Below are 14258 nucleotides of genomic sequence, written 5' to 3'. Positions count from 1 at the left end.
GTTTAATATGTTTACCACCACTGTAAGAGAGTTTTAGATGAACTATTTGCGACCTCCGCACACCTGTCGCAGTCACTACTATAGTATTGGTTGTATCTGTACGGAATATCTTAGGCGATGTAACCACATAGGTGAATCTATAAGATAAAACCAAACAAAAAAAAGTGACTAGAAATGAAATAGAGTTTTATCAAATTAAAAGCAGTGACTCCTACCATAAGGACTTGTTGAATCAAGTTCAAGGGCAGGGGGGTCCCAGAATGCAGGACAGCATTTAATAAAAAAGGATTCCTGGGGGAGGGTTCCCAACCCACGGTCCCTCACTCATTTAGTTGAGCCACTGACGAAAACATCAAGACGAATGCCATATATCATATACCTATTCCAGGACATCTTGCGATCTGTATTCTGTACATAATAATTTCATTATTCAATATTTAGACACTTTAATGAAAGCCGAGTGATCACGTGACCTGTACGAAGTGTAACACAAACTCAAACTCAAAACCTGATGACATGCGTTTATATATGATGATTCCACAAAACCTTCAATGCACAAAGGAGCAGAGGAAAGTCCCCCACAGTAATGATGTCATAAAGGGGATCACCGAGCCACCCGTTGCGCTTACGATGGTGATGAGTTTAAGAACACATGTAAGCAGGAAATTGGTTTTGCTATGGATTTGGATAGGGTTTTATTGGGCTTGGGTTTGCGTACACATGTAATCGCATCTTTAGGAAAGAGCGTGACATGCATCATTATGATAATATTTCAGTAAGATCCATGGGAATCGACTCTCAAAAAATCTTGCGATCTGTATGATGTACATAATATATTTTATTAAGACGCCTTAATGGAAGACTCCTGAGAAACGGGGGCCTTTTCCTCAAAATACTCAAAATCCAAGCCTTCGATTTTATCTTTATTGAGTTGCACCCTTCACAAATAACTTCGTCGCAATTTCCTAACATCATATATCCACTTAAACCTTATTGACTTTTAGTGAAGAAATACTTAACGGAAAGGTTATCAATAGTTAATAAAAACTATTTCTAAGTCAAATGAAAAAGACCTACCGACTGTCAACTGCTAAAAACTGAAAAAATAAAATCAAACCAAAACACAATTCCTTAATTTCCATTTTAAGTCTGTTCACATGAAAGTTAACAGTTACAATGGTGGGTTTGTTTACAAACTGTCGAGTGATAGGAACTGTTTGGGTTATCATGCCAATTTATAAACAATTCCACACCTAGACCACAACAAATAATAATTTGATTATGTTACCCGAGTTTCAAAAGTCTCATCTACAGTTGATTTAGCTGGTATCGTTAGACGAGTCAAGCTATTCTTTCAGAAACGTTACGTTGTATGGCCGAATGAAGGCAAAGCAGGCAAATGCCTCTCTTTTGAAACGACAACCAAACTCAGATCCCCTTTTACCTCATTTTTAACTCTCATTGTGCTACGGTTGCTTTCAACATGTCAACCCTCTCTCAATATCATCCTGAACTTGTCAGATGTATCTTGTGATTTTGAGTTCTGTAAAGGCTATGTTTGGATTGTGGTTTGCTGCATAGATTTGCGCTGTTTGTGTTAATGTTAAAAGACAGTGTGTACATTATGGTCGATTTAAAAATTGCTCTATATTTGTAAGATACTTTCATTACAATTGATCATGGATATTTTGTTATACACAAACATGAAGGCGTTACAAGATTTTATAAGAAACACACATTGAAATAAATGTGGCCTAATTTAAATTCTCGACAGAAACCAGGATTTTCTTCTGAATCTTATCTGTTAAACATCGGTTTCAAATTTCACTCGCATTATAACATTTCCGCCTGAAATGACACGTAAACAATGTCGTTTCCTTACAGTGTTTTTGAAAGGTCCTCCGACTCTGACTTCGTTGGCCCTTAATACCTAGTGTCAATATGACAACGATAAAATAAGTTCAAATTTCATGCGTTGGAGTTAACGTTGCTAAGAATGGGTTCAAGTTTCAACTAATGATATGAATATAATTTGACAGCTCCATTCCATTAAACGCTTGTCAGGAAGCCGAATGATTACATGACGTGTAAGCAAACTCAAACTCAAAACCTGATGACACGTGTTCGTATACGATGATTCAGCAAAGCTGTCAACGTACAAAGGAATCCCCGTGAATTAGACGCTTGCTCACTAACCTGAAAGCCAGGGTTTAATCTCGACATAGGTCGAGATAATACCTTCGGATTTTTCATGCAGGCAAGAGGGGCTGACATGGAAAGTACATCTGGTCGTTCGAGTGGGACAATAAACGGAGGCCACGTGTCCTACATTCTGTGCAAGTTAAAGATCCCTCGAAAGTTGGAAATCGAAAAAGAGCAGGCTCATGCCACTGTCCTGGTAAAAGTTCCGCCACTGCAACTTGCATGCCGTTGACCGTCTTCATTAATCCACATTGTGCAGAAAAGTAGGACGTGAAACTCCATTCATTTCATTTCAATATGGATTGCACCTATCCTGGTATATAACCACTGTAATTCCACATGTTCCGTGTATTTAAAACCGGATTTCCTTTCATGGAATTCCACAACATATAAAAAACCAAACCAACTGCAATGCTTATTGGTTCCTGAATTTGGCTCAAAAGTCCAATCTCTTTATTTTGCAGGTGTGGTCTATTTCGTCATTGGTAAGGATTGACCACCGATAAACATATATTTTACTAGCTCTTTTCCTTTCTACCAAGCCTGCCTCCTACGTTCTGATCAACCACTTTGTGTCTAACGAGATTGATATAATGTTAAGGGGTGCAGAACCCTTCAAAAGACTTTTGTTTGAACCCAATGTTTAAGGTCTCCAACATGCCTGTCCATACCAGCCTACACCTTTAATACAGGACGGTAAGAGACAGCAAATATCTGACTGGTGGCTATGATTGTCCTCCTTCGAATTTCATTATTTATGTGGCATTTCTGACCATATTTTAATTTCATATTTACAACAAAACAGTTTATAAGAATATATTATAATACCATGGGGATAGTCATGTTCCTTTAGCAACAGTACGATAGTATCTAGTTAGGGTTCGATATTGATAATATATTACACTGAGTTGCTAAAGGAACACGAGGAATAGTAGACCGGATTGCAGACTATTTGAGGAACATTCCTTGGACAGCTTTAGTGTGGTGCTGAGGCACCGTACCTCGTCGTCTTTTGAAACTATACAGGTAGGTAGGTAGATGACAAGTTAACGTTCGCTTCCAGCGGATGCTGATATCGCAAGCTATACATAGACTTAAATGGCAGGAGTCCTGCAGTATTTTGCCCTGATTAACAAGGCCCATCTTCACAATGGTGAAGGTATTGTGAACTTTGTCTTATACCTTGACTTCAGTATCCACCTTTCTTTAATTACGGTATACAACAATGTGATTGGATTGTACGCGAGTGAATACAGACAATCAAAACCATGGACAGAAAGTCCGTATAAAATAAGCCATAATGTTTAATCTGTCTGTCAAGGAATTTGGCTGTATTTGCAAGCAACAATAAATCCACGATACAAAAGTGACTTTTGCAGTCAAGGTATTAGATACAGTGGGTAATAGCTTGACATTGTGAAGATGTTGGCAGGCGTCCTGCTGCTGTGTTATCTCAGGTCGTGCTTCCCAAAGAGTGCAGAAAAGCCCTGGGAATTTTTATAATTGAGTGCCACAAGAATTTATTGAAAATTTGTTCTGACAGTAGTATACTAATTATGCTTAAAACTGGTCCAATCCATAGAAGATGCAAATTAGCCAACAACACAAAATATGATAAATTTGTTGATTTATATTTAATGAGGGAAAAAAATAAAACTTAACAAAGAACAATAACATTTATACATAAATATGAACAAATTGCATAGAAAACCCATTAAAGAGTACCAAATAATTTAAAAATTAAAAAAGTGTGTACATCAAAGCTCATCATTTTTAGACAATCTTGGTCCTTTTTTAATCTTCTTCTTCTCTTTTTTCACATTTTTTGCTGCCGTTTTCTTAGCTTTTTTTAGTTCCTCTGCACGAAAATGTTTTTCATAATAGGTCTTCACTAAATCTATCTGAAAATGTATAAGATAAAAAGTGAATCCCCAAAAACCAAGTACATGTCAAGAAGTTGTGCATGGAATCTGGTTGAAAACTTGGGTTGGAGATGGAGCAAGGTGATTTTGGTTGATAAAGGAAACACCTTAGTAAAACCAGGTGTCAGCAGATAGAGTGAATGGCCACCACTAAGCTGTATTATCTGTTTAATACATACCTCAACTTCAGTCATATTACTGTAATCTGGTTTCCAATCTTCATCTTTATAAATTATATTCACCTCTTGAAATATCTGTAATAAAATAGATCAGATTTAGAACAGAATCAACAGAAATGGAACAGTTTAATTTGAACAAAAGGTTATTGGGATGAATATTCAAAAGCCCTGTCACTAGACCCTAACTGAAGTGGCTACATTAAAAATAAAAACTAATATATAAAGGTAGCTTGCCTGGCAAGGTAATATACCCGCACTGGCAGCTTTGATTTTGAATAAAAATATTTGGCAGTACAGTAACAATTACCAGTATGAAATATTCAACCTTCAGGTCATACATTCTTTTGAACTCTTTAGGGCGATACTGAATAATAAGTTTTATCAAAATCTGGAAATAATCATGACTTTTTGGTGTTTACAAGCTAAAAACTTATAACACTTTCAAGAACAAGGGCAATAACTCATACTGAATATTTTTTGATTATTCAATAGGGTCCATCCTTGGGTGATAATAAACACTCACACCAAGTTTCGTCAAAATCCATTGTGCCTTGTAGAGTGTTTATGAGCAATTGTGACAGACAGGTGGACGTACTGATATGGGTCATCTTACCACAATGGCGTATACTTACAGCATCTAATATAACTTTAGATGGTCCTTCAAAAAACTTGGACAGGTCACACCATTCCTTAGCCCAACCTAGTACATATCTCCATTGACGTATGTGATCATATATAGAATGAACCATATCTGGCATTCTTAGTAACAGATCACCAAATAAAAACACATTCTCATAGATTTTAGATATAGCTGAAAATAAGGAAACTTGGTTGTAATATATGGAATAAGTTGAGTTGAAAACGAGAGACAACAAATAATATAATATAAAAATATTTAGGCTACCTTAAGTATTGATATGATAATTTGATTACAAAATACATTAGGTATCTCTGAATATGATTCAAATATAATCACAAGCAGTCCACTGTATTTTTTGGGCTAGTTGCCTTTACATCAGATGTTCTATCTCATAACAAAACAGATAGTTTCAATTTCTAACTATTCTATCTCAAAACAAAATGAATTGTACCCAAACATACATAACAACATATTGCTCCTCTATAACAATGTTTCTAACAAAATCAGTCCCAGGTTTCATTTTATACAATAATGTGTTTTCTCTTCTTCACAATGTCAACTGTCTTCAATAGCCTATATGATGCAGAAAAGTAGGCCAAAAATTTCGTTTCATCTTCACAATGTCAAGCTATTATGAAATGGGTCTTGTACCTTGACTGCAATATCCACTTTTCTTGTATGACAATAAGTAATTTGATTGAATAGTACGCTATCGAATACGACTAGCCCCAGACAGAAAGTGTGTACAATATGCCATCAATTTTCATTCTTTCTTTGGGGGTTCTGATTGGCTGTATAATCTAGTGTAGCATACAATCAAAAGGCTGCATTCTGTGATACAAGAAAGATGGTAGTCAAGGTATAAGAAGAAGATGGCATTTTCTCTAAATGACATGAAAATAAAACTTACAAGCTCGTTCTTTCTCTTCCTCGGGAAATAAAGGGCCAGGTTTTAGATCAAATAAAGTAGTATTCATTCTGACTTCTTCCAATGTCTACAGAAAACATACAAATTACAAACAAACTGGTCTCTGGTCCAAAATATCTGATAATAACAATATATCGTAAGTGTGGAATTTTACTTGGAGAAATTACATACTTACAAAAAATTTGACCTTATATTTTCTGGGCGGGGCCATGTCTCTTATACTCTTATTGGTTGATCAAATTGTAACAAATTTTCTTTAATTTTTAATTTGATTGTAAGATTTTAAGCAGTTTTTTTCAAATTGAAAACTTTAGCTACATGAGTAAAATAAGTGAAATATTGACAAATTACTACACTACTACTCTATATAAAAATATTGTTTAAAAGAGAAGTTCCAGGCGATATACCTAATTGTAATATTTAAGATATAAGATTACATCCTAAGAGGTAGAATACCTTGAACAAACTGATGGTTTTTTTCATGCTTCAGGTCGTTTTTGATAGAAATTTATTGGTTTTTCATTCATCAGAACATTTGGTTTCAAAAACCATACTTACAGATTACCTCTAAATATTGTGATATCTACTTGAAACAATTTATGGTCCTGATTAACCTAGCCTAGACTAGCTTTACACTCACCTCAAATAACTTATACAACATTCTAGAAACCAGTTTATATCTTTTTTCATAATCACCAAATTTTGTCACTGCTTTGGTGGCTTCATGTTGGACTAGCCTGTGTTTCTGAAACATTTCTTTATCTAGGAAAGGTTAAGGAAATGGCTAAATTATTCTTGAAAGAAAAACCCAGCTATGTCTTGGATTCTTAAAAAAAAACAGCTATGTCTTGGATTCTAGACTTCTGAAAGGGTTGTAATTAAAGACATAGGCCTAACTGATTTCAAAGACAGCAGGGTGTTTGCCTCGTAGAACAAAGATCCTAGTTACAGCCCTGATCTCAAGCTTTAGCTTTGGTTTAAAGGATACAAACTTTCCCAGAATATAGTCTGCGATGTGCGGAGTCATGCATATTATAATCATCATCCTCAAATTTTCTATTGAGCAGCTTTTCCCTTTCATTTTCATGCTTGTATGAGGTTTCTTCAAAAACTTCTTCTTTATCATCAACTTCCAAATCTACAATGCCTTCAACATCACCCCCGACCTTCTTCATAAATGTCAGAACCCCAAAAAGTGATGCTAGCACACCAAACTTCATCAAAAACATCGTAAATTTTATGACTGTTTTAACATGTGCTACCTTTTAATCAGATCCGAATCGTTGCAGAAAGTGATAATGTAATGAATTTTCATTATTCGTTAATATTTGTCCATAATTAAGTGTGTTAATGAAGTTGTAATCATACAAGCTGCGACAAACGACATTTTTCCACGTGTTGTTTACAAATAAAGGGGAATCCTCTTCCGGTTATTTTTATAGTAGCGGATATGACGTCATGAGGTATTCCCCAGAATTACAGTCATGGCCGACGTGGAATTTCTTTCGGAGCAGGTAAATCTAAATATGAAATATTTCTTATGTATTTAGCGTGAGTTTTGTCAGAATGTTTGTGAAAAAGATAAGATTGGAGTATTGTTTTACATTAGACGTTAAAATGTTGCGGTTGTTGATTGTTTTTCTGTAAAACATCAGAAGATAAAAAAAAAGGGGGGGGGGGGGGTGCTACTTCCCTCGGTCTAATAATGTTTACAGAATCACATGAAATTTCTGGGAGGGGTGTGTGCTTACTTTAAGTGGACCCAAAGACATTCTTAGATCTAAGGCGTATGTGAAAAGAAATTGGAATCTAAGCTTACTGTAGACAGAGAGTAGTATTTTGTAGTAAGTAATAATTCTGTTTGTGTTGTAGACGAATGAAGAATACCTACAAGGAGATATAACAGTGCCTGGTTTGGCTAAAAGTGATGAAGATCTTTCTACTCTGGATGAACCTGTTAAGGATACAGTGGTGAGATTGAAATCTTGCTTGGTTTTTTTAAGACATTAAGATTGCAGGAAAGAGGCCAGAGGGATGCTTCTTTTTCATTCAAGAGTCAGGGCTTATAATGTTTAACTTCACTATGTATAATTATCAGGCTTTGAGACTGATCCATCAATCACATTCACATTTTTGTGTTCAAATGATATACTTGTTGTTGAAGAATTATAAACTACCACCGCCAGTGTCTCCATTTAAAGTTGTTTCAACATAGATGGTTGGTCTTCTTACGACACAGGAATTTAAGCAGGAATCAAGAATATAAAGTTTACTGGTTGAGGACTGACATTGACAACAATTCTTACCCATTCTTACAAATTGTTTTGTTTTGTCTTACGGATTGTTTTGATTTCAGTTGAGAGATTTAAAAGCTGTTGGTGAAAAATTCTTCCATGTTTTATACCCAAAAACCAGTAAAACTTTACTTAAAGAATGTAAGTTATAAATTAGTAATTATTTTACATACCAATATTTATACTGTATTTATGTAAAATGTTTTCCTCATTGGAAGAAATATTAAGGCACAGTAGCAAATTCAATCTATAGAGTTAAATAAGTAGCTATCTCTGTGCTATATCGTGGGTGACCGCTTGAAACCTCGTATAACGATATCTGACGCGGAATAACTTTACGAGAAAAACGCAAAATACTATTTGTACGCGTATTTTGTTATAATCTTTTTTATTATTTTTTTTACCGCTATGCGTGGTTTTCATTCTTTGAAAATATAAACCTCATATAACAATTCGAGATCTCCGGCCTGTAGAATAATACAGTATACGAGGTTTTTCATTTTCATCCGCAGAAAAGGAACATTGAACCTTGTATAATAATATATTTTACGAGGTTGTTATTTAACTAGCGATTTTTGAGTTATTTACAATCAAGGTAAGAATACTAGGATTTGATGACAAGATCCGGGCTTTTACGAGCTTTCGAACGGTACCAAAAAGACAACATGACCAAATATGGCATATACGAGGTTTCAAGCGGTCACCCACAATATGTGTTCTTTCATCATAAAATTTTCTTTGTTTTTTATTTAAACACAGCTCTTCACATGTTGCCGATATAAACAGATGACACCATCTATCTTTTTATTACAGGGGATCTGTGGGGCCCATTAATTCTCTGTGTATTTATGGCAATGTAAGTATAAATTGTAAATATTTATCACTTAAAGATTTACAGTATATTCATAACTGGTTTACAATCTAATGAAAGTTTATACTTACCAAAACACCTGTACTGTCATTATATGAACTCGGTTTCTGGATATTTTGCTTGTAATAAGTCTGAATTTAGAAAGACAGCAACCTTGATTCATATTAACAGCTCTGGGGGTTACTTCACTCATTCTAAGACTATTGAGTTACTTTATGATTTACAACAAACATCACTATAATAAGAGTATTGAGTTACTTTATCATTTACAACAAACATCACCATGATAAGACTATTGAGTTACTTTATCATTTACAACAAACATCACCATTCTAAGACTATTGTATTACTTTATGATTTACAACAAACATCACTATGATAAGACTATTGAGTTACTTTATGATTTACAACAAACATCACCATTCTAAGACTATTGTATTACTTTATGATTTACAACAAACATCACTATGATAAGACTATTGAGTTACTTTATCATTTACAACAAACATCACCATGATAAGACTATTGTGTTACTTTATGATTTACAACAAACATCACCATGATAAGACTATTGTGTTACTTTATTATTTACAACAAACATCACCATTCTAAGATTATTGAGTTACTTTATCATTTACAACAAACATCACTATGATAAGACTATGGAGTTAATTTATGATTTACAACAAACATCACCATTCTAAGACTATTGTGTTACTTTATGATTTACAACAAACATCACTATGATAAGACTATTGTGTTAATGTATGATTGACAACAAACATCACCATTCATTGTGATATTTCAGGTTGCTACAAGGAGGAGGTGAAGGTCAACCAGAATTTGCAGAAGTGTTTGTGATATATTGGATAGGAGCTGTTATTGTTACTTTGAACACTAAATTACTGGGAGGTAATATGTAAGTATGGTTTAAAATTAATTGGCATTGAAAGCAGCATTTGCCTACATGTTTGTTGCACATTAACTGTCCAATACTGTCCAATACCTAAGATGGTTCTGTGGAACTCCAGGTTAGCAACAAACAATATAACTCACTAAGTCACAGAGGCTTCCCTTAAAGTCACTTGCAGAAGTCCAACTGTATGAAGTATAAGAAAATTTTTTTTTTTACTTTTCAAATTGTTTATTAACCAATTACTAACGATCCAAACCGCAAAACAAAACCCAAAATCCAAAACAACATTTTGCGGAAACATTGGAAGCAGCCCATGAGGAAAAATTATATATTTCAATATATATCAATCATAAGTGAATAAGTTTTTCATAATTAAAATAGTATCAGGTGTCTAGAAGAGTAAGCATACCCTGCCTGGTGCCATCTATAACGTAGCTTTAATTTTCATATATGTTTTCTATTGCAGCTCATTCTTTCAGAGTGTATGTGTATTAGGATATTGTGTGACACCATTAGCTGTAGCTCTATCTGTGTGTCGTATCATACTAATAGCCAATCAAACCACAGCTCTATTTATTATTCGATTTGTCTTTGTTGTTTTGGGATTCGGCTGGTCAACTTTTGGTAAGTCGAAATTTTATAAATCCACAAGACATGTTGAGAGTATACTTTGTCATGATTACTATCTCGAAGTCTTATTTCTTTCTGGTATTAATTCACTTTCAGTGGACTTGATATAATAGTCTGCTTGGAATACGTCTTGTGTTCATGTCACATAAGCCCATCGGAGGAGAGGACAGTGGCTACATAAAAATAAAGCTAATAATAAAAAAATGGAACAAAAGTTTTGTCTTATTTATTAATTGCTACAAGCTTATGGAATTGATTTGTAATGTGATTTATTGTTCAAACACACTTAATGCCAAAGCTTGAAATTCATGCAAGCCGCTTTGTTTATATTTTGGCTACTAACAAGTCTGAAACTTCGACTCAGTGGCTACTAACAAGTCTGAAACTTCGACTCATTGGCTACTAACAAGTCTGAAACTTCGACTCATTGGCTACTAACAAGTCTGTAACTTCTGGCTACTAACAAGTCTAAAACTTCGATTCCTAACAGACATGTCAAAATGTATGTCAGTTGATGATTTGTGTTTTTTCTATATTTTTCAGCTTCAACAGCATTTCTTGGTGAATGTCAGCCACCTAAGCGTAAAGTGCTATCATTGTACCCAATATTTTTATTTTATTTTGTAATAAGCTGGTTGATAATCTCTCATACACATTAATAACATAACTACATTGGGTTTTGTTTGTACAGCAGTGGGTGATGAAGTAAACATATGTTAAATATTATAGAGTGGGGCATGACATGCTCACCATTCAGGAACACTGTTGCTATTATGTAACTGGGTTTATTGATTTAACGTACTTTCAGACAGTTCACATACCATTTTGGGTATTTTTTAACAGAATGCATGAGTAGAGCATACTACTGTTTCAAGAACACTATTGTCATTCTGTGATTGGGTTCTGAGTGACAACTCATGGAAATCGTAATGTATAAAATGACACATATACAGTAAAGGGGCAGAAATAAACCTAGGTGGTGCATTATGGGGCAAATGAGGTCACTTTCCACAACCTCCCTGGAAAAATGGATCAAATTTAAAAAGCAGTTTACTTAATGCTTATATTTATCACTGAAATAACTGTTACATATTTATTCAGATATTCCTTATAATGTACCATTTCAAATTTTCGAAATTTTTTTTGCCTCAATTAGGGGTTTAACCCCCCCTAACAAAAAATTTGCTGACGCCCTTCAGTGCATTGATGCATCTAATATCTTGTGTGGGATAGATATATATCCATGATAGAGTGTTGTGGAGATACTTTAATTGTACTAACTGGGGAAATTAATGGGTGGTTATTGAGTTTTGTAAATTGTTTTCTCTCTCAGTTATAGTTTAAAACTTTTATTGTATTTATGAGTAGCTGTTCAATTTAAATATGAATATATTTATATTATATTGATAATATCATGGGGGATTAAATGACCCTAGAACTATTTGATATAAAGTTTTGTCTTTATTTATTGCCTTGTTGATTTCTGTTATCTATTTTTCCTTATGATTTGATGTAAATACTTTGTTAATGTTTAAATGAATGAATGAATGAATGAATAATGAATGAATGAATGAATGAATATTAGAGTAAATGAATGTGGAAAAATTGAGTGAGTGAGTGAGTGAATGAATGAATGAGGAAATGAACGAATGAGTGTTAGATGAAATTAATGAATGAATGAATGTTTAATCTTGAAGGTGTCTATTGTTAATAAAGTGGTTAATTAAAGTTTCTATCACTTTTTCAAATTATTTCCCTTGGCCCAACACTTCATTAAATTTGGTTTAAATGCATCAACTCTTATGTCTATAAAACTATCTTACTACTTGACATACTGGTGAGTTGGTGAATCAACAAACCCTTTATAAAATATGAAATATTGGCATTGAATCCCTTCCATACATGACAGAAACCAGTATGTCGAGTATTGATATGCAGTGTATTTATGTAGTCAAAGATGTACAGCTTAAATATAGGAATTTCTTCACTTCTTGACATACTTCTTGACTCAATGGTAATTTACGGAAGGGGGTCGGTGTCATGACATATTGTAGTCTAAGATGTACAGCCTGCGAAATACAGAGATCTCTTCCATACTTGACATAAATCAGTATATCAAGTATTATTGGTATCAGAGATTTGATCTATACTCTATATTGGTAGGCAGTGAATTATGGAAGAGGATTGGTGTCATAATGTGTTATAGTCGAATAGGTACAGCATACAAATGAAGGGTAGGGTTGTTGTGAGTTTCGAGGTTGATGAGGTTCAGACTATGATAATGCCTAGGTAGAATACACAGTCTATATAATTACTGTGCACAATACCTACGCAATACCACAATCTACAATGTATAGGATACATAGGACATTATTTGTTGCCTACTCCAGTCGACCTTGCTTAGAATCAATGAGACCTCCTTCGACTATCCTCAAGTGATATCAATTTTCACAGTCCTGTAACTGGAAGGGAAGAGAGTCGAACATGGAACCGGCTTTTATCTGCTTAAGGGGGTTGAGGGGTCACGCATTTCTGTAAGTTGACGAAAACATGCCAACTATCGACTATGCACGATAATTGATGCTTATCTAATTGGTCAGCAGCAAAAAATCAAACTGTTTCTTCAGAAAGTTTTAGAAATCTAAATGCTACCTAGGTAGAATTCACAGAGTTAAAAAATACCTGTGCACAATACCTACGCAACATATAAACTTCAGGCAGATTAGCTTTTCTTTGCAAATTTTCGATTTATAATGAGTCATCTTAAGCTACCTTGAGCTTCCCCTTTGGGAGCATATTGATCTCTTCAAATCAAAGAAAACAAAGACCAACAATACATTAAACCTGCTAATTGAGAAGGTTTGGAAATGTAAATGCTACCTAGGTAGAATACACAGAGTCGGTATAGTATCTGTGCACAATACCTACGCAATATCAAAACTCCGTCAAATCCTGCTTGTTGCAAACATCTTGCTATTCATTAGTTATTATTAGTCTTCTAAGGCTTTACTGGGCTACTATCATTATAGCATCCAGGTATCACCCTTGATATGAGGGACATACTCATCCTTTTTAAATTTCCTCGTAAATACTCCCCATTGTTGATCTGTTCGTGCCAATGCACTGCACAGGTTCAATGCACAGAATATAATGGACTCTGTGCACATTACCTACGCAATGCATGAACAAGTTTAAAAACAGTCAAATATGCTACCGTGACAAGAATTTGACTTTGCAATTAAAAAATTTTAACATAAAAACTAAAAATCGATGTAACAAGTACTAATTAAAAGAATCAAAACTCAGTTATTCTGTAAAAACTTCTAGGAGTCAGAGAGCCTTAACCACAAACTCGTTAGCCACAATAGTATCCAGTTTGAAATTCAGAACAAAGCACAAGTCAATGTAGAAAGACTGAAACAGTTTGAATGATATTTTGTTTGGAAAAATCTCAATATATAAGCCGAAATATGGCTGGTATACCATAGTTACCCCCGTAGATACAGCTTATAGTCTTGTTTACACCATACAGATTACAGGCCAATAACGTCACTCATGTCTTAATCCAGATTTAATCCATATCGATAGCTGTAATCCAGTTTATGTCATAATCCAATCAATGGCCTGATTTTTGGAACTAAGTTTGAAGTCATCAAAATTTTAGAAAAACAAATAA

The 14258-nt window shown here is 34.3% G+C and overlaps 2 protein-coding genes across 2 annotated transcripts; one reads left to right on the top strand and one right to left on the bottom strand.

The window, feature by feature from the left end:
* Nucleotides 1-3959: 3959 nt before the first annotated feature.
* Nucleotides 3960-6625, bottom strand: LOTGIDRAFT_158136 (hypothetical protein; the record flags this gene model as incomplete). The annotated part of the gene is made up of 5 exons (XM_009051161.1): nucleotides 3960-4103; nucleotides 4304-4378; nucleotides 4936-5114; nucleotides 5854-5938; nucleotides 6512-6625. 5 exons carry the CDS (start codon nucleotides 6623-6625, stop codon nucleotides 3960-3962), a joined length of 597 nt encoding a protein of 198 aa, XP_009049409.1.
* Nucleotides 6626-7355: 730 nt separating this feature from the next.
* On the top strand, nucleotides 7356-12325 carry LOTGIDRAFT_230890 (hypothetical protein; the record flags this gene model as incomplete). The annotated part of the gene is made up of 7 exons (XM_009051160.1): nucleotides 7356-7385; nucleotides 7744-7842; nucleotides 8228-8306; nucleotides 8979-9021; nucleotides 9845-9955; nucleotides 10419-10576; nucleotides 11126-12325. The coding sequence occupies 7 exons, from the start codon at nucleotides 7356-7358 to the stop codon at nucleotides 11239-11241; spliced, it is 636 nt and encodes a 211-aa protein (XP_009049408.1). The 3' UTR covers nucleotides 11242-12325.
* Between the last annotated feature and the right edge of the window lie 1933 nt (nucleotides 12326-14258).

Source organism: Lottia gigantea, assembly GCF_000327385.1.
Source record: "Lottia gigantea unplaced genomic scaffold LOTGIsca_16, whole genome shotgun sequence".
Classification (NCBI taxonomy): Eukaryota; Metazoa; Mollusca; class Gastropoda; family Lottiidae; genus Lottia; species Lottia gigantea.
The sequence above is the reverse complement of the archived record's forward strand: the minus strand, read 5'-3'. Positions and strand labels throughout refer to the sequence as shown.